At 40.6% G+C, this 21472-nt stretch overlaps 1 protein-coding gene across 3 annotated transcripts; it reads right to left on the bottom strand.

Moving 5' to 3' along the window:
* Positions 1–5124: 5124 nt before the first annotated feature.
* On the bottom strand, positions 5125–19824 carry LOC114426396 (rho GTPase-activating protein 6). Of its 3 annotated transcripts, none has more exons than XM_028393780.1 (13): positions 19550–19824; positions 11365–11524; positions 11115–11186; positions 10141–10403; positions 9735–9930; positions 9559–9614; positions 9326–9476; positions 9075–9223; positions 7995–8174; positions 7176–7273; positions 6831–7093; positions 5880–5957; positions 5125–5794 (listed from the first exon to the last, which is right to left on the bottom strand). In XM_028393780.1, the coding sequence occupies exons 1-13, from the start codon at positions 19694–19696 to the stop codon at positions 5247–5249; spliced, it is 2361 nt and encodes a 786-aa protein (XP_028249581.1). In that variant the 5' UTR covers positions 19697–19824; the 3' UTR covers positions 5125–5246. The 3 variants fall into 3 exon arrangements, with proteins under 3 accessions (XP_028249581.1, XP_028249583.1, XP_028249582.1); XM_028393782.1 differs by having other exon boundaries at positions 19555–19719; XM_028393781.1 differs by lacking the exon at positions 19550–19824 and adding an exon at positions 14352–14542.
* Between the last annotated feature and the right edge of the window lie 1648 nt (positions 19825–21472).

Genomic DNA, 21472 nt, shown 5'->3' with positions numbered 1-21472 from the left:
AATCCCTATAAAGATGACTGAAGTTTTGCTTTGCATGACCTTACGTCAACATTTCTTCTTCCTCCTCCTCCTCCTCCTCCTCTGGTGCCTGACCTTTATCAACACAGACTGACCAGTATAAGGCCTCTGATGAGGGTTTTGAGTGTGATTGCTCTCTCAGCTGTGTCACCTATACATTGACCTTGTGTAAGCATTTAAGTTTGATATCTTGGGAATGATTATAATGGAGAGTGTTCATCAGAATGATCAAGTTGTTGGCCGGGATTGAACAGCAGCTGATGAACACGCAGAGCCAGCTGAAGAGGATGCACACAGTGCTCGTCATCTTCTGATTAGCACCTTATTTCCTCATAATTGCACTTCCTGGAAGACAGAAGAAGAGCTGGGTGTGAGTTCAAACTTGTCATGCAGTCAGGTCTTGTTCTATCTTGTTGAAAGAGTGTTTTGATTATTGGAGCTTTAAAACAAAATATCTAAACTAACTTGTAAAAAGCACCAGGAGAACAATTCAGTTCCACACCACAGTGGAAATGTACGCCTACATATGAGTAAACCAGTCTCTGGGGATTACAAGGGACTTTTCACACACCTGTGGAGGTGAGGTGATTATACCTTTATGATTCCTTTGAGCATGATGAGTTAGATGACATCAGAAACATTTCTCTGCTAACAGCTAAACCCCGACCTGAGAGTTTGAACCGTTTACTGTAGACGTGAAGCATCGACCCGCTGCAGCCAAAAGTGTTGGAGGAGTGCGGTGATGAAAGTAATTATTATTTCAATGAGAACAGTGATGTGGGCTGGAACAAACAGCGAGCAGAGGGTGAGGCTGCGTTTCACACCACTTTTATCTGTTTTAATGAAACATTTTCAGATAATTTGCTTTCAACAAATGTTCTACAGAGGACAGACAGTCGTAACTTTGGCACAGAAAACTGTTCTAAAAAACTAATTTCATGCTTCTGAGTCCAAATATGTCACATTTTTTTCTAATATCTATTCAATTTTGCATGATAAATAAAAATCCTTGGTGATTTCTGAATACTTATCAAAACATTTTGATCAACATAGACACTTAATAGCAGCTACAATTGGTGTTTTTCTCCACATACCTAAGATAACATTGAAGAGAAATAAAACTCTGACTTTGTTGTTCAAACTGTTTCTGAAACTTTCTGATGTCATTAAAATATAGAACTTGTACATCTTAAACATGCTGACAAATCATGTAGACTACAAAAAATAAATCCTAATCTTAATCTTAATCTTAAAAATGGTCTAAGCACATTTACTTTTCACCATCATCCCCCTTTTTTCATAGAGGTCAGTGTTTTGGACCTTCGGAGATTGGTCCACAGCGTTGATGATGTCATTATCATTGTCAAAATGGCGACAATGACCTCCATGTGTGTCTCATGGAGGCAGCAGTGCCAATTAAAGTAAATAGGCCCCGTGTTGGTTTAAATCCACAGATGGCTGCCTTCACCACTGTGGACCTGTGGATCCTCAGAAAAGACTCGCCACGATTTTCAGTCATTTAAACAGAAACAGCACAAAAATGATTGACTTCAGACTTTCTGCATAATCACTCACTGAGTTGTTTTGTATGCATAAGTAATAAGAGCTTCATCATTCATTAACCCCTGCCTTAGGGGGTTAAAAAAAAAACAGAACGAGTCTGTGTTTGGTAGCTGCGTTGTTATCACTCGGGATGTTTGCTGCAATACTCTCCACATCTCGTCACCACCATATTAATAATAACACATTTCTGCCGGGATAACATATTTTAATGACTCATATTCACATGTCAGCATGTGCACTAACAACAAAAACACAATAACAGATGTATTAAAACTTAACAATCATACTTCTCTCACACATTTGCACAACATCTGCTGCGTGCATGCTAAGTGGCTGCTAAATGGCGTGCTGACAGTCTCAATTAAACTGTCATCAAGAGATAGACACCAAAAAAAAGATGATATAATAAGTAGGAAGTAGACAGAATCAGCATGTCCCGTAAAACAAGCCCGATAACAGCAAGCTTTAGTGGGAAAACATCTGGTTGGTTCAGTTCCTGATTTTGTACGACTCTTTTTTTTCTGTTTGTTGCGCAAGTGTTCATCCTCCTGATGAAACTTAAACAGTGAATCATTCACTGCCAGAGAGCTGACACATTGAGGTTGACCTGACTTGATCCTCCAGGTTCCTCCCCATACACAGCTCCAAACAACTGCTCTGTTGTAACATGTGGACTTAAGATTGTTGCTGGCTGAAAAGCTGCTGTGTATTTGGGACATCTCAACCACATGTGGGCCCACTCTGTTTCTAATGCGCACCGAGCACATTAGAATACACAATTAACCAAATCCAACATATTTTTTGCACCATTTTTCTAAACGTCTGTTAAAAAAAGAGAGAAATATTAATCACATTTATCCCATTTGGAGCATGAGGCAGAACAGATTGTGCGAATGAAATGAGATTATGTGGACTGCATGAATGCAGCTCTCTCTTGTAGAAAGGAGAAGAACGGTATTTTTGGCCTGATAATCTCAAAAAGATAATTGATTTGGAAAAACTTGACAAAAATAAAAACAACAAGAAGAGAGAGAGGGGGTATAGCGCAGAATGTAAAGCCAAAAAAGTCACAAAACTGCACCAAAGTCGCCTAAAGACACACTTCATATCACATTTTCTGTGTGGACGGAGCTGAGAGGCGACATCCAATCACTGCTGATCCTTTCATCTGAAACTTTTTTCCCCTCTTGAAATAAACTTCATTATTCAGTCCTGACATTGACTCTCATAAGCCGCTCTTATTGACATTTGGCTACTGTGTCAGCCTTGCATTCATTAACAGCCTACTATTGTATTACACATATTTTTTTTTCTATCAGTGGAAGGACGAGCATTGTTGTCTTACTGTATACTGTTACTGCTTAACAAAAGGCTGCAGAAATACATTTTCAGATGGACAATGAAGCATGGAGTGAAATCAGAAAGCAGCACAAAATAGCTTCTCGCCTCAACTTTTCAAGAAATGCAAATGTAGCACATTAAGTTGGGTGATTGATGGCAGCAACTTCATTTGACTTAATGGTGCCTATTCTCCTCTGATTTAAAATAGGGACACATTTAAGTCTGCTAATGGGTGATGTAACAAAGCCCCTGAGGTCAGTAAGCACTCAAGATGTGTGGCAGGTGATCGAATGGCAGCATATTAAGCAGTCGCCTAAAATGACAGAAAAACATTGAGCTGCATTTGACTTAAAAGCTATTGTGCATGACTAAATGACCTTAATGAGCTCCGCGGAGGTCTGTTTTTTCGCCCCTGCAGAGATTTGTGTATCAATCCCGACCTTGAAACGATGAGGCCGGCCTCTCTTGTTTCTGAACATTGAGCCTCATTTTGGCTGTGACCTTCCTCCGTCCTCCCCGCAGCTGCTCCTGATGCTGAGGGGGAGCAGACTCAAGCAGGATGGACCTCCTGTCGGGAACAGCGGCAACGCTCTGCCAAAAGGATCCATTTACACCCATCAGCTCTGCAAAGATAAGATGTGAAATTAAATATTTGATCTGAGAAGCAGGTCACACAAAAAAATAGCATCTCCAGGCTGTTTTTTTAATGATTGGCCTGTTAATGTTTAGAACAATGAATGGCTGCATTCTGTGTAAAACATATCCAGACATCCTGTTCCGTCTCCTTGGTCTCATTAGAATGGGACTGGCCAAAGCAGCTTGACTCACACAAGCTGTGAAGGCCTGCAAGTTTACCCAGATATCCTGCTGCTGAGGAAATCTAGTTTATCTGATGAAGAAGTGAAGAGTTACTGTTCATCACAACACAGAACAAAATGATACAGTAATCACAATCACTTCCATTCCTCCAGGCTGAAGCATCCTTCCATATTTTTATAAACTATCTTTAATTTGTTCCAGATTTTGATTGCAGACATTTTTAGCATCATTACAGAACACGTCTTCTAATTCTAGTAGTACAAAAAAAATGTTTATTTATAGTTAGATGTTGCTCTTTATTGTCGCGGTTCTCATTTTATTCCCATTAGATAAGATTAGCACTCAAAGCACAGAGTACATCATGGAGTGTAAAATTAGATCTTTGCCAAACTAAAAATACCTTTTTATCCTCACGTAACACCAACACTAAGCTCATAGTTTAGAAAAGGAGGCAAATAAAGTTATTATTTTATATGTGTGACTTTCACTTGTCTTTAGCATACATTTAAAAGTAAAGAAAATCAAACAGCACTAAAGTAACACCACAGCATCGGTGTGACTGCAGAGATCCACCACATTCACTGGTCACAGTACAAGAGGAGGCGACAACAATAACACAAGTTATTTCCTGGTCTTAGACGGCCCTCCTGTGGCCAGATTGGGTAACTGTTTCACAGTATTCTACAATCTGCAACAATAGTTACATTATGTGTCATCAGAAACTTCCTTTATTTATTAGCTTGTAAAGATAATTATGTGTTGTAATTCACAAAATAACAATATACTATAGAGTTATTTAAAGACTCACAGTGCAGTTTGTGTAATTGTTAATCACATCAGGGCCCAAAGGTTTCATGTTTTCATGCAAGTCAGTTCAACTTTATTTGGTCATTTTGATATGCAGGATTAAACCACAACCAGGGTCAATAAATGAACTGATTAGATCTCCTGTCACTTCATTATTATGAGGTACTGTCTCAGTACAGTCAGCAGTCAAACCGATGCAGTGAAATAACTTTGAGTGCTGTTTGAGTTCTTTTAAATGTATGTAAAAGGCTCCAGATGAATGAGAAGTAAAGTCAGTTTATTATTTTCACGCATATGAAAATTGACATTTATTTTTCATTAAATTACAGCAAGTTAAATATACAGATACTATAATAATAATAATAATGATAATAATCATATATCCAAGTATTCATTAGTATTTATTACAAGATAAAGGTGACTTTCTGTTTACATTCAGCTTCATAAAAACATTCAAGTGTATTTATGACATTCAAGTCTAAATACAAGTTTGTAAAATAGATTTAATTATTCTAGAACAAGTAATAATAAACTGCATACACAATCATGCATTAAATATATACAGCTAAGCACCTCTGCAAAATTAATATAATAACACTATATATATAGTTAGCTGGTTATTATTAGCATATAGACATAAAATCAGCTCTTTAGACTGGTGTCTGTGTCTAAGAGTCATCTGTAGATTAGCTCATCAGTCACACCAGGGTTTCTGGCAGGGCTTCTGGATTTTCTTTTGACAGAATCTGCCAGACATGCCACCTTTCTGACTGCCAGTTTAAGGAACCAGGGCCATTTTCTCCTCCAGGCCCCGAGGCGTCCGTCTGGAGGGCGGGGCTCTGCTGCGACCGCCGTTCAGTTTGGGGGTCAGACTGATATGTGAAGAGGGAGGGCGTGGAGTGAGAAATGTGAGTCTCTCTTAGCGGTCTAGAGCAGTGAAGGGGAGGCAAATCATCCGTCCTGACCTTAAGACACACAGGGCGTTCTGTCCTTTGTGTTAAGTCGTCTGAGCTAATAGCTGCTGATTGGCTGCTCAGCGCCTGATGTAATGATGATTCCGGCTGTCTCCGCTCTCTCTGGTCATAAGGACCACTGCTGCTGCGAGTCACAGGGAGGTGTGGCCTGGATTCCATGACACCCAATGCCATTTGTGTTGCTCTGACGGGCAGCTTGTTGTTACCTTGGTGACTGCTCAGCCCCTCTGATGATCCAAACGAGTCACATTCCGACATGTCTCCAAGGGAGCCTGGGAGAAACCATTCATTAACATCCAGCATTGGGTTCATATCCCAAAGACCACCTGGAGCAACATGTGATGAGGAGTCAGTTACCAGTGATGTGAGGATGTTCAGTGAAATCCTTCCCGAACAGCTCGTGCCAGGTGTCCCAGAAACTGTCAGTCGAGGCCTCTAAATGGACACAAAAGATAAAGATAAAGATTCCTTATGGTGTAATAAATCTCATTATCAATGCAAATATGACAAAGTCATGCTCTCCTTTTGGCTGGCTTCTAAAGGCAGTGACACTAATTTAAAAAGGAAGGGTAACATTTCGATGTTAGCCTTCACAGCCTATACAGGTCACAATATTTACAAAGGATCATAAATGGATAGAAATACTGATATATTGATTTATAAAATAACCCAGGGTAACTGTTTACAGTCTTTAGGCTAAGCTATGCTAACTAGCTGCTCAGTCTGATACATTGCTTGAGAATGACTAGAACAGACTGATTGGACTTCTTGAATAAAAGTTAACTGAAGATCAGCGGCCGGGAAGATAAGTGCACAGACTGGACAGCTATAGTAGTTAGGAAATTATATATAAATTATGGATAGTAAATGTTTATAACAGATATTGTTTTGCTTTCATTAAATGGTCAAGCTGTTTCAACCTGTCTCCAGGCTGCAAACTAAGCTATGCTAACCAATTACAAATGCTACATACAGCCACAGTACTTAAAAAACTACTCATTTAAAAGACACTTATATTATACAATATGTTATTGCCTTAAATTATCTGTATGAAACAAAAAACAATACAACCAGCAGCAATGCTGAAAGACTAGAATAATATCTAGCAGGCTCTATTCACAGGTAACCAAAAAAGCTTATGATAAAGATGAACTTGCATAAGCTATGTTAACCAGAACACTTACCACAGAAATGTGATATCATATTTTTCGTTTAAATCTCAGAAAAAAATAGAACATAAACACAAAATGACAACATATTTTTAAATTATACTGTATAAAATGATACATGGAAATGAATGCGTCTTACCTTTGTCAGTAGAAAGCGTAGGAGAGTGGCTGCCAGATCTGTCTTTTGAATGATCACCGAGTTTGTTCTGCTCAGAAAGTCTGGAGACTCTCTCTGAGAATGAAGTGCTGTCTGCTGGGTATTTACACAGCAGTCGGTCCGACAGGACAGGAGAATTATTGTCATAAGGAGATACCTCTCCGCTCGAGGCTTTGAGGGAGTCACTGGATAAGCACCTCTTATTTAAAGAAAAGGACTCTTCTGGTCTGAGCAGGCTTGGCGCTCTGCACAAAGAAGATACAATATATTTAAGCACCCAGCATACCGATATATAGTTATTTTTAAAGGATAAATCTTTACACTCACGAGCACTGAGAAGCTTTCCTTCGGAGCAGATAATCCACAACATCTGGATCAGTTTCCAGCAAACTTATCAGAACCTCATTCTGCAGGTCTGCAGGAACCTGGAAGACAACAACAGATTTGTTTTACTGAAGTTCATAATAACTGATGACAGACGTAGAGTCCTTGTTAGCCTTATACTAAATCACACTGACAATAAATACACATTTCTCAGTATTCATTTACATATATAAACAGCATCACTCTCAGCATCTATGCTTCAATGTGCACAACAACAGAGTTTCTGGTAAGAAGACACTAATATGTAGATCGGGATCTACACCCTTGCTCACATCCTCTATAACCCGTGCAGAGGCTGGAGTGACACCTCCAATGAGGCTCATGCAATTCACTGAAAGGAATATTCTGCGAGGTCAAAGAGACGATCGATTTCCATTCGCAGCACGTCATATGCAGAATTTTGTATTCGGTGGTGGTGCGGCTTTGTTCTGAAACCTGCCTGATGTTACACATGCATATATAGAAAGCCTCAGGCAGAGAGAGCGGCAGGAAATACCCCCCTCAGTGCTGGCATCAATGACAGCAGGTATGGCATTGATCAATTGAGATTCAAGAAGGGAGAAGCTGGGGTGGGAATGTGTTGAGAGCACTGGCACCTTGACCTCATGGCCTGCCTACATCAAAAGGTATGTTCAGTTTATACAACAGAGGAAACTAATTAAAGTGACAGTTTCATGAGGAGGCTCGACTCTGTTCAGCTTGACCTTTGAATGAATCAAAAATGAAGAATGTCCAGTTAAGTTGTCTGTAAGAGCAGCTTACCATAAATAGCGCATCGCAGGTGTCGATCATCCTTTGAACAACGCTGATGATGGCTGCACTTTCCTCTGCACGGGCAAAACTCTGCACCGAAAACTCTTTGTCTGAGTTCTTCTGCTTATGTAGGAGGTTGGGTCCAAAGATGGTGGCTAAATTGAGTGACGTCATCTTGTTTCCTGTGAGCTAAACAAAAAAGAACAAACATACACTTTTTTTACAGAACAGAAGACATAATCACATTATACAGCAAACAAAATGAGATTGAAGGTAGAGGCACATTTCTTTTTCTAGCCTAGGCTGCAAACTAATCAATCAGACCATGTTCTCATTCATATGAAAGGTAAGCTGCTGTAGACAGACCCTATCCGGTGCAGAGGAATGTGCACCTACCACAGGCCTGCCACCACCAATAAGCCTGGCGCTGCCTTCTTTTGTTCTGTAACAGTATGTATGTTCTAGGACACGGGCCAAGAATACACTGCTTTTAAATCCGTGGGAAAAAAAAAAAACGTGATGATTACTAAGTCCAAAAGTGAGATTAACACAAAAAGAAACACTAAGGAACTTAGGGAGCTGGTCGACCAGCAGCAGGTCATGTGCAAGAGGTCCGTGAGTTCATTTCATGCTTAGGTATGTGTTTAAAAAAAGTGTCATAAATCATTATTCTTAGTAAGTCAACTAAAAGTGGTGTAAAAAAAAATAGAGGACAGCACTTCCTGGTAGGACATATGTGCTTTTTAACATATAAATGGCAGATTGATGGTACTTTTCAGCCCAAAAGCAAATATTTATATATACTCCCTCTCACATGCTGTGTTTATTCATCTACATTGAATGATGTTATTTGCTGAAGCACAGCGTTTGTGTCTATACTGTGCAGTAGGGTGCTATCTGTATAGGGAAACATTTAATAGAGATGATGAATCATTGTGCAAAATGCTGCTGCATAAAAACCGCAGATGTACAACACATCTGGCTCGCTGCCTTCTGAGGGCTGCTCCGATTCATCACCATCATATTATAATGTTTATTTATGATATTCAGCATTTTTTTTCTCACACAACCATAAAACAGTTTCTTTACCTCCTGTCCCTCATTGTCCAGCCTGTCTTCAGCATGGGCGTACACAGTGGACAACAAGCAGAGAAGGCGCTGCAGCGTGTCGCTGTTACAGGGAGGGAGCAAAAATATCAGGAGGCGGATGACACTCTGTTGGTCTGAATCATCCAGCACTGCAGAAAAAAAGGGAATTTCAAATAAATCAAAAATGTAACACAAGAATTCACAGAGTGACAGCAAGAATAATGAGCTCAGTACATGTGTGGGCTCCTCACACAGTGTGTTGATGAAGGCAGTGTACAGCTCTCTTGTCAGCAGTGGGTCGGGCATGTCTCGGAGGAATTCTTTCAGCAGTGCAGCCACATCGTGGACACTGTGCTCCTCATCCAGGTTTACCTCCCATCCCTGGTCAAACTCATCCCGAAGCTGAAGGAAATATAAAGACAGTTAACTCTGCCCATTGTGCAGATGTATTAATATGTGTTAATAGTAAGTGGTGACGCCTTACCTGTCGTACTCTCTTCTTGGAACTCCCAACACGGAAAATTCCAACTGTTTGTAGACCTGAACAACGACAGACCCCGTTAGTGCCAATGTTGTGATGAATATTTAACATGACACCTCCACAGGGACCTTTTCTATAATGTATGCAATGTATATCTTGTTTGCTTTTGGGCATTATACCGTATTTTTCCAGATGCTGGCAGCAGAGGTCTACTATCCTGGGCACCTGTCTGTAAATTGGGTTAAGGCTGAGCTTTTTGTCATGGTGCTTCTTCTTGTTGCCAGCAGCCTCTTCTGGCAGAGACAGCTGGAGGGCCTCCAAGAGCCGAGACTGGTTATCATCAAGGTCAGTGATGCAATCCACAGACACTCCACCCTGTCAGGTAGATAGGTGACAATCATTAAGTGACTGGAAAAAAACTGATCATATGCTGTGAGTGACAGAATGTGCTGAGGAGATTTAAGATTTTGAGGCTGCAGTGGACTGAATTAAAGGAAAGGTCACAAATTCCCCTTAGAAGAAGCAAGTGTAATCAGACAGATCCCCTGTTGCTCTGCATCAGTGCGTGAGGTTTATTGACGTTACCCTCCTGCGTGTCCGCGGGGCTGGGTCTGGTGTGCTGGGCAGAGGAGATTCATTAGGGGTCTCAGAAGTGGAGCTCAGGGACGAGTTGCTGCTGGAGAACTCTTTGTTAGACCTTTTGAAGCTGGAGGTCAGGTGAAGGAAGGACAGCATCAATTCAGTGGGGTCACTGTGTTCCTCCCGCGGGTGATCGTGCCGCAGCTTGTGTGTGCGGTCGTTGGAAATGACATGCGACAGCGGTATGCCAAACGCCTGTGGCGTAGACTCTGTGCAGAGGGAAAGAGCAGAGGCCGAAAGTTCACACACAGTCAACACAGAAATTCTTAGATCCTCTTTAGATGTGTTAGACGTAACAGCGTTTTGCTCTCTATTTTCTGTAAATTGTGCAGTAATGGATTCATACACTATATACAAAATGGAGCTTTTTCTGCTCAAAATAAACAGTGCGTACTCAATATTCAGGGTGAGAGAGAGCACATACTTTCCCAAGTGCCTTTTTAAACAAAAATGGAACAGAGGAAAGAGAGGTCTGGGCATGCCAGAGGATAGGCTGTAATGAATGAGCCACCACTTAAGATTGTTTTAGTTATTTCCCTCGACTGCTTGTCTGACAGAGAACATCACTTTCTTGCCAGATTGTTGCAGCGGGCGGGGCTGCTCCCTCTGCACTGTAAGATTCTGATCACTCAGTGCTCCATGGGTATAAACAGCTGAGAGTGTCTGCTTCACTGAGTCCATACAGCCTCAGCCAAGAGGATAAAAGAGTATCTTTTAGGGTGTCAGAGGCTGACTGGGCTGGAGAGTGGAGGGGAATAAAAGTCTGACAAGTCTCAGAGGTTCTGTCAGACATAAGAGATTGCTGTGTTTATCTTCACTGGTTCGAAAACTACTGGGAACCATTCAGATTTTCTCTGTACTGCTCATGCTGTAGGAGCCGAGTGGAACGTTTTAGTAAACAGCAGTATGAGCCGCATTACCTTTGTCTTTGCTCTTCTCTTTGGATAATGAATCCAGCTTGCTCCTAAGTGACTTCTTGTGCTTGTGGCCATCTGAAAAGAGTAGAATTACTGTAGTCATTATGCTTCCAGCCATGCTTGATGCACACTACACAGTATAAATTTAATAACAGTAACGCAATTCAAAAGACAACAGACAAACTTAAGTTTACAAAGAAGAAGTGCAAATAGAAGGGGCGTGTAGTTGTTGTGTGTGCACGTGCATGAATACATTTAGGGATTGTGATGTGGCAGCCCAGGTCGTAACCTCGAAGCAATCGCCTAAGGGCCACGTCCTGCAGACGAACCCTCTCCAGCTCTGAGAGGCTTTGCAGGGGGACTGGCTTCAGGCCAACACTGCGTCCTGACACACTATTCCAGGTGAAGTCACCCTGAGGAGACACACACACACACACACAAAACACATTAGATGCATCTATAATTGGTGTCCTATTTCACATTTATGACCTGTCACACTCTCTACAGACTCCAGTATGCATGAAGCAGTAAGATATTTCTGCTTCACTTGCACAGCAGAAAACGATTCTTTCCCATGACAGAAAAGCAACAGTGAGTTGCTTTAAGGTAGTCATCACCATAGTCATTAGTGTGACTGAAGTCATGTCCTATCAAAAACCAAAAGCTAGACTGAACCATCTGAAAACACTGAATCAGGATTCAGATTATTAATGATTTTACCATTATATCCGTGCAATACAGTGCACGATACTGTGCAATTCTGCTGTTGAGTTTTTAATAAACTATCAATAAAATAAACCATCTCACAAAACACCGCTGTATCCATTCTGAAGGGTTAGTGGTGTAGTAATGATGCTTCAAATAATCTGATCTGAAATCCTTAACCTTTGAGCATCTCCATGCTGGAGATTACAATGCTTTGATCCAGTACACTCAAGCCAATCATATGAGCCATGTTCCAAAGAGGCTTAGTAACTCATTATCAGGATAAGGCTTACACTAAAGTGGCTCACTCCCATTAAATGAGAATTAGGGCTGTGCTACAGTAGCAAACTATTATCTAATACACAAATAGTCCAACAAAGTGCAGAGAAAACAAACACAGCGAGGAACTTTCTTTCAGTGTGTGACCATCATCCAAAATTCATCCAGCATCAATAAAGCATACAGCGACAGAGTCAGAAGGATGTAGCAACAGGTGGGGCAGATTCCACAGCTTCACATAATCATTGAATCAGTCAGGGGTTACATTAACAGACACTGAGACGGACTAAACCCTCAGCGGGAAGAGGCTGGAGCAACCTGCCTGCCAAGTGTCATGGACATGCACGTGTGCCTGTTTTAGAAGGTAAGGGTACTCGTCTGTTTACAGCCCTCTGTAACACAGCAGGCCTATGCTACATGCGCTGTATATTACATGCCGGAGCTCACTCTGCTGGTCAAACTATGTGGATGCACCATACACTGCACCGACATCTTTTTATTTTCCACCTGTCACAAAGTTTATATGCATCTGTGACAAGCACAATTACCAGCAAATGTATCGTATTGTTATGATTGCAATACTCACTTTTGTTTGGCAGGGCACTTTGATTATTCAATTATGATAATTCTGTTAATTACCTAATTATTTAATGAGCTAATTGTTTAAATAAGCTCATTGCCAAAGCTTTTATGACATCAAACCACAGGTGTTTGTCTGTTCCACAAGATGCTAAATTTACCATCACACAGGTAGGGCATTATTTTTAGCAACACACACTTCACCTCAGCTACCTCAGCTGAAGGACTACGGCCTTCATTAATTGATTAGACAAAGGCTGGCAGTCTTTATTAATCTAAGGCACGTCTGGGCCACTTTTATTTTTTGGATAGCAACAGATGACTGGCACACCTAAACAATGCTTTATACATCACTCTTTCAAATACATGAACTACAGTGTGTGAGTCACATCTAGTCATTTTTGTTCAGACATTCCTCTTGTGTGACTATATGGGAGTGGAAACTTTCTCCCTATCTGATGTGAGGGTGAGTGGAGTTCCCACAGTTTCTCTGTCAGTGACGCCCTCAAATTAAAGGCATTTTTTTTTCTTTCTTGCAAAATGCCAAGCATGGCATTGTAATTGCAAAACCCTTTTATCACCTCTATAATAATAATGGGTTAGAGGGTTTCATGTGCTGACATGATTTAAACCAATATTTCTTCATTCTATCAAACTGTTTCACTGTGCTTCTTTTTTTTGGTATTTTGCCACAGTGGAAGGAAGTCAGACACAAACAGCTGTTTCCAGTGCTTACAGAAATCTAAACTAAAGCACCGTTTCTAATCACACAGAGCTCAGCGTTTGCAGCAGTTACTAATTAATGAAAACACCAGGTTTGTCTTGGCAAACTCTGAGTGTTGTTTTAAAACAACCTGTCAGATATACTACCAACCATCAGTCAAATCACTGATTTAACCGTCTGTTCTTAGTAAAGAAAATACTCCTTCTTAACTGTATCAGCTCATAATTCACATACAGTAAACACTGTCTGCTTCGGGGGCATTTCCACACAGCGTGCCATGGATACAGGTGCATGACCTAATTTTAATTCAAAGCCCTGCTGCAATACAATAGGGCTTCCTAGAATACAATGGGAGGAAACGTGCAAGGTAGTTCATACAATATAGCTACAGTAGATTGAAACCTCAGATTATACTAATCAACCACACTTGAGTGAGATCCAGTGAGGTGATGACTATTCCTCAGTGCTCAGGAAACCCTTCAATGGAGCATTATAGGAAGAGCTTTCCACAACATGTCTGTCAACATTATGTGCTTTAGATGTCCACAGTATATTCAACACGCATCTAACCTATTCTTTTAACAAGTATAAGGGAAACAACAGAAGCAAAACAATGTCAGGGTGTCCTGTAACAGCAGGAATCTACCGCCTAATAATAATAAATGCATAACATATGTCGATCTACACAGTTGACTACATCACATACATATATATATATATATAAGATGTATATATATATATATATATATATATATATATATATATATATATATATATATATATATATATATATAGTAATTACAGTGTAACGTTTAAGTACCAGTGCCAGGAAAAATATGGATCAAAAACAAATTATAAAGTTGACGTCCTGAGGTAACGTCATCACGTTTCTGTCTGTCTCTGTGGTCATAACAAACTTTTACAAAGTTACAGCTCAGACTACAACTACTTACATGATACATGATGCATCGTTTGGGACGGGGATTCCCCATCACAGATATCCCACGGATCGATAAGTGCTCACCCTCGAATGCGTACTACTACTGCTGCTGCTGCCAAATTAACCCACGCCAGTCTCAAACGATTGTCCCCGCGTAAATCCGGAACACATGTTTACATGCAAACTGGAACGAGTTGGACTGATTTACATCCTGGCGAGCCGCAGATCCACATGGATAACATTACAGCTGACAGGGAGGAGGTATAGACAACAGGAGGGGTCAGCAGGGCTGTTCTTCCAGATAACAAACTCCATCTGAGCGCGCAGGTAGTCCGCCTGTCAAACACTGAACATCGTCCTCCGTCAGCTGTTGCTGTAACACTGTGACGCAACTGCTGCGGGACCACAACCTTTAAATCATGTTATTAGGCTAAAGTCTCAGAGTTTCTTAGAGTTTCAAGCATGTTTTGGGCACTTCGAAAACGAGAATCGTTCCAGACACTACATTACCCATGAGCCTCAGTGGCCGTTGCTATGGAGAAGGATGTTACTCCTCGTGTGTCTGGTAAATATAGCCTAAAGCAGTAGTAGTACTTATATGGGAGTTAGCTAGCAGCTAACAAAGCTTCAGACAGCTAGCTTGAACATTTTATACATTTCTAGTAAAAAAATAAAATAAAAATAAAATATATATTTTTTTTTATCTAAAAGTGCCTCTGCAGTCTGCACACAGCATATATTTGTGGTTAAAAAAGTAGTCCTGCATACTACACAGGTACATCTGAGCAGATGTCATGCAATGCATTAACTGAGGTCTCTAAGCTCAGTAAGACTGTTTCTTATCAGCTACAGTAGGAAATCACTAGTGTAAATAAGATAGTATGGTGCATGTAGGATCACAACCATCCGATCAGAAGCATCAGAGCAGAGGCTGGAATGATTAAACTGCTCATTTGGAGTGTTGACAATCAAAGTGTCCACTCTAACATTATACTGCTACATTAAATTTCTAGGCACTCACACCACCTCTGGGATAATGTTTTCAGGACATTTTTCTGAAAGATGTTGAACAATTCAACCCCAACCTCACCTCTGTTCAATAATTAGTATCATGGAACAGCCATGAACAAGAGGTGTTAACCAGCTCCAATCATCATTTAAAGCCTTAAGCTGTTTCTCTGAGCGTTTTGTTTTGTTTTGTTTTTACCTCATTGAGTATTGAGCCTTGTGCCTCTGAGGTCCTCCTAGCCGGACGCCCACTTCTACAGCTACAAAACTGCTGTGATAAACACTGGCTGTAAAAGCAGCAGTACTTTGTGCATCCTGAATTTTTGCCTCTTGCTTTGAATGGACTTCTGTGATTCTCTGGAAATGAGGTTCTTAATGTTATGCGGTGAAGATAAACAGGAAGCAGCATGCCAGAGAGACAACAACACATTTTCAAAGCAATGCTGGGTGGAGAAATTCTCCTTCAGTTTGAGGGTTATCTGGACAAACAAAACAGTATTTACTTATGCACTAAACCTCTGCAGTGAAGCTTCAGAAACAGACCATTTATTATATATGCCAAATTAATACAAAGTAATATAATTTCTCCTCTGTTTATTTGCAAAGCACCGCCTCCAGGTTAAGGTTTGGGTGCAGGTTATTAAGTCTGTCCATCAGTTTTGTCTGAGACAGACCTACTAGTCTCAATGGTTCTGTCAATCTTACGTTTTCTGAAAATAAGCTATTTCTCAAATTAAACATGAGTGAATTCCCTTCGGTTCGCTTCTCGTTTTCGATTTCCTGCGAGCGTTTTCTCCTTCAGGCCATCCCTCACTCTGTGTGGTGTTCAGAGGAATGCAGATGACAATCTGCCTAAACACTCCAGCAGCTCATTTGTATCAAACCTCTATTTCTCTTTATCATATTATTCCAAGAGTATGTACCCAGAGAGCTGAAATTTATGATTGTTGGCACATCATAAATTTCTCATTTTTAAATTTAACATCCCAAAAACTTCTATTTAAAAATGTCTTCCTACCAAACAGAATGAGGCCGTGCCTCTGTGGCTATATGTAAATAAAGATGAAAAACATGTAGTACTTAAAAAAATGATTTCTTATTACTATTCTCATCCTGAGAGAGAACCTGCCACCTTACAGCTAAAAAAATAATAATTCTACAGTATTTTAAAAATCAGCTCTTTCCAGCTTGAAATAAAAGGAAAACTGTTTTTTTAGTAATAATTTTATGGGTGTACAATATTAAAAATGCAGCATAATTAAGTTGATAACAGGATAATTGTGTGTCTTTTGTGAAAACTAAAATGAAAGCATTATACTGTCATACAAGATGAAAGCACATATGTTTTGATACTGTCCCCCAGTGACCCTTTAATCTTTGTTCCAGTGATTAATGTCCTCGTTTTCTCACAACATTACTGCAACAGAATGATGAATGGCTCCCTCTAAAGGCTTTAGAAGTCGCTGCAATTTACCAGCATCCATAAGAGAAACCTCAGTGAATGGAGATATCATTTACAGCTGCGTATCTGATACGGCTGTCAAACAAAAGTATTATAACAACTGAACGGCAGTTACACACACACACACAGCCTGGGGACAAGATTTCATGCTGACAATATTAAAATGCAGAAAAAATTTTGAGGTAACCAAAGCTAAGCACTCATGTGGGTCAGAGACAGGATTCGCCTCAGTCAAATTAATCCTTAATAAACAGGGGGTACTGGCTCCATATTGGAATAATATTAGATTGTGTGCAGAACACTGAACAGAGTTCTACATGTACTGCAGATTTTTACACCTAACCACACCTGTAAAAGTGTTTCTGTCCTCTGCAAGCTAAAAATGATCTCACGATGTTTCCCCCTAAAAATGCTTCCACCTGAACATTTCGTTCTTATATGCAGGAGAACTGTGGTTATAGAGTAAAGACCGACACTGTGGTTTATATATTTCTTCAGCCTGAGAATACCCTCTGATGTACACTAAGCAGATCATATCTGCCGGTTATGTAACCACACAAAGGCAGCTAAAAGTGAGATTTCTATGAAATGATGTTAAACAATGATTCTACACATTTGTTTACAACCAACCCACCGTGTGTGTGTGTGTGTGTTTGTGTGTGTGTGTGTGTGTTTTCTCATGATCAGACATAAACTTGATGTTACAGTGCTGCAGATGCGAGCCAACTCATTTAGCCCTGTGCCATGCAAACGGACAGTCTCTTGTGGGAAGAAATATGTGCCTGAGGGACTGTAGCCAAGGATCAGGTCATGCTGCTGCACTGTGAGAAATAAGAGTTGAAGCTTTCTTCATGTAAACCAGATGTCTCTGCTTTCCATCTCTGCTCGGGCTGAGTACACTACTATTAAAGTACAATGAAAATCAACCTATGGAAAATACAAGGGCGGTCATAACATCGATCAAACAAGCCACTCTGACACTGATCTACAGAGTGCAGTGATGCATTTCCACTGATTATAAAGCAGCGATGTGATGCTATGCAAACTTTACCTTTGATTTTTTTTTTTTTACAAGAGGCCTGGACAGTTGTTAGAAAACACATTGTGCATCTCATATGAGCAGAGGTTTGCAAGAGCCATATTTGGGCGGAGGTAAAAAGAGGGAAATACTGTCAACCTGACTTCATTATTGTTGTTGCAACAGTCTCTTAGATACCAGTGTCCCTGAATGAACCACCAGTTGGATATTTGCACACCCAGAAAATGTGACTTTGATTACTGACTTGGAGTAAGGTTTGCATATTATGCGGCACTTTCTCCCTCACTGTAAGCTGACAGCGTGGTCATGTGAGTCTCCAGGAAGGATCTCAGACCTCATATTCAGCCCGAGTGACTCCAGCTTCTTCTCAGCATTTTGCTAGGGGTTGTAAAACACTGCAGTACAGCTGCACTTGACTAATGAGAATATAACAAGTGCATTTATACATAATGTCTGAGCTTGTGATCTGCACTGGCAGTAATGTTTTCCAGCTTAAAAAAGTTTGGAAAAAAGGCTTAAAGCTCATGCGAACCCATGCCAACACCCTCCCTGAAGTCATAAATCACATTGCTTATTCTCTCTCTCTCTCTTACATGGAGTCGTCTCCAGTACTAATCAGCTTCACTCAGATTTACAGAATCCATTTCTTAAGGGCTCTGGCTGCAGGATCTGGGTTCTTGTTGATGACTGTAAAACAGACAGGCCCTATTACAGCGTCACATCTGTAATACATTTCCATTCTGCTAAATAAACAGTGTTACCATGAGAACCTCACACATACACCACTGAATAGGTTGACTGGCTGGTGCCCATATGGTTGATCGTGTGAGGTATTTATACCTCACAATCACATCTGTCTTTATAAAGACAGATCATGAGAGTCCACAAACAGGAGGAAGCAGGGTTAACAGTGATATTAATCAATGTCCAGAATTTCCCTCAGTAAACTGGAGTTTACTGGGAAACTTATGAGTTAAAGGTCTGTATGTATTAATGGACACATACTTAATCCTATCCTGAAGGTTTCTAAGAAACAACCATGTGCCATGACAGGTTTGGGCTGAATGTTCAGTGATGAAAATTTGTCAAGTCAGTTAAGTCTTGACAAATGTGACAAAGTTTTCCATCGGTACATGTTCCAGCAGGTCAGTGCCCGCTCAGGCTTCTGCTGACATTATTACATTAAAATGAATAAGATTAGTCACCTTCACTGTCTGCCGACACCCTGTCCACGCGCACACAATGGTTACTGCACAGTTATGTTAGACACATACATGTTACAGGGGTCCTTTTTTTCCTCAGCGTAAAAGTGCACGTACCAAGCATACAGATAATGAAAAACAGCAACATTCTCCACACCATCCATAGCCTATAGGGAATTCCAGCCACTTCCGGAATTTGGAAACAGGAGAATAAAGGCAGCAGCCGCTTAGAGAGAGTTTTAACTGTTGTGCGCAATGAGAAAAAAAATACACTCATCTAAAAGTTATTTCAATCACGTGATAAGTTTTTGAACACTGGCAGTGCCACAGTTCATAAAACAAATATTCCTATTTTATCATCATCACAGTGTTTTTACGCGCACAAACATCCTTCCACCCAATAAGACGCATTTAACACTAATAAGAAGCAGGTAGACATCTATCCAGTTATTTGCCGTTGAGTGTTTCACACGATCATCTCTGACAGGGAGGTCACCGACCTTACATTTTGTCTCCTCTGCCTCTGTGCCATAATGTCGCATTAGTGCCGAATCCAGGCTCCTGGTCTGCCTCAGTCTGCGCTTGGAAATACTTTTAGGACTTAGCGAGCATGAGAAAACGCTGCTCAACAATCCCTGAGCGGACATATTTCCTTTAGTTAGTCAGGTTGTCGATGGCGAAGTGTATTAACAGACTCATATCTCCGCTGCCAAAGCAGGTCCAAAGAGAAGGGAGTGAGAGGCTCAGTTCCACAGCTGCACCAGGTCCCAGGCGCGTCACCATTCCCCGTATTATGAAATACGCGCCTGTAGCCCCCGGTCACCTCCTCCACCTCCCAACACACCCTGACTCACACAACTTCCTGCTTTCATCCTTTTAATAACGATTTCAAGAAGTAAGCTCGTTCCCACTCAAACAAACACTGAGGGAATAAAAAGAGAAGTTTTGAATTCATTCGTGGGTGTGACCCATTAAATGTTTAAAAACAGCTACAGTATGTTAGTCAGTTAGAATAGTGTGACTGAAACATATCATTTGACAAATTCCACTTTAACATTCAGTGAAAAAGTCTTGAAAGATAAATGTCAGAATTAATTTTACCCTTCTTTTAAAACAATAACACGTTTTTTGTCTTCATTCTGACAATTCTTCAGAAATTAAGACTAAAATAATTCATAATTCTAAAGTCACACTGAAGATGTTGCAAAAATTCAAATTTGTGTTTGTTTTCTTCCAGAATTCTTACTTTTGACTTTTGAAATGCGTTAAAATTAATTTTAAATTACAAAAAAATGCCAGCGTTCTGATTTTAGATTATTTGAAGAATTGAGAAAAAATTGCATATTTCCTTTCAAATTGTATATACGTTGTATTCGAGTTCTATATGCTCATTTTATAATCTGTACGACCTGCTGAACATAGACCAATACACTGCTGCCCTCTCTGCAGTTTGTTTGGTTTTAGGTTAAATGGACCAGTGCTGATAAAGCTAATGTTAAAATCTCTGTATGTGGTTTAAGGCAATACGTGGCAGTTGCTGTTTGCTTTAGATTATCCAGCATCTGAAGGGGAACAGAATATCAAAATCCCTAAAGTTCAAATGAAACAGCTGAAATGCACTCTGTCATCTCAACACATGCTACAGACCTTGCCTTAATTCTCGACGCTCTCTTGATCACACTGCTTTTTTTTCTCCCCCTTCACCATAAGGCGCTTGAGATACATGGCATGCAGCGCCCTCAGTAAGGACTCTTCCTGTGGGAGCCCTGGGGAAGGGACCTGTGTGATAACATGACATGTGAACCAGCACTGTATGGCCACGATAAGGATTCATCAGATACCAGAGTCCACCAACAGACAGGGGAAGTGGTGATAAGAGGACAGCTTTGCGTTTGATCCACTTATTTGGTGGTGGTGAGGTTCGGAGTGAGACTCCTAGCAGATTCTCATCAGACTTCCCGTTATGTCATTTCTCAGGGGGATAGGTGCAGCTTACTTCCACTACCCTCGTAGAGGATGGCAGGATAAACACTGGCTTCACACAGCTCCTGCCTTTGGAATACAGTAAAAAAACCTTTTCTTACAATTTAAATCCAATTTTGTTTAATGTAAATGATGGTTTTGAAGAGCACAGTTGCACAGTAGGAATACAATGAGCAGTACAGTGTGCAGACTGCTGCTAAGGATACTCTTAATACTACTGGCTCACTGGAACAAAACAGGTTTCAGGAGATGTACGTAGGCGGCACGTTTACTTGTGATTTATTAGGGCAGTTCTGTGGTGCCTTTAGACATGGAGGCCGGTATTAAATGAAAGGCTCCTCTGAAGCGTTTTAGGCCGTCCTCTCAGACCTGTGTTGAGAATATGATGATAATTTCCACATTTTAACCCTCTGGGGTCTAGTACACATCAGCTCTAATAT

The sequence above is a fragment of the Parambassis ranga genome, chromosome 21, assembly GCF_900634625.1.
Source record: "Parambassis ranga chromosome 21, fParRan2.1, whole genome shotgun sequence".
Lineage (NCBI taxonomy): Eukaryota > Metazoa > Chordata > Actinopteri > Ambassidae > Parambassis > Parambassis ranga.
The sequence above is the reverse complement of the archived record's forward strand: the minus strand, read 5'-3'. Positions and strand labels throughout refer to the sequence as shown.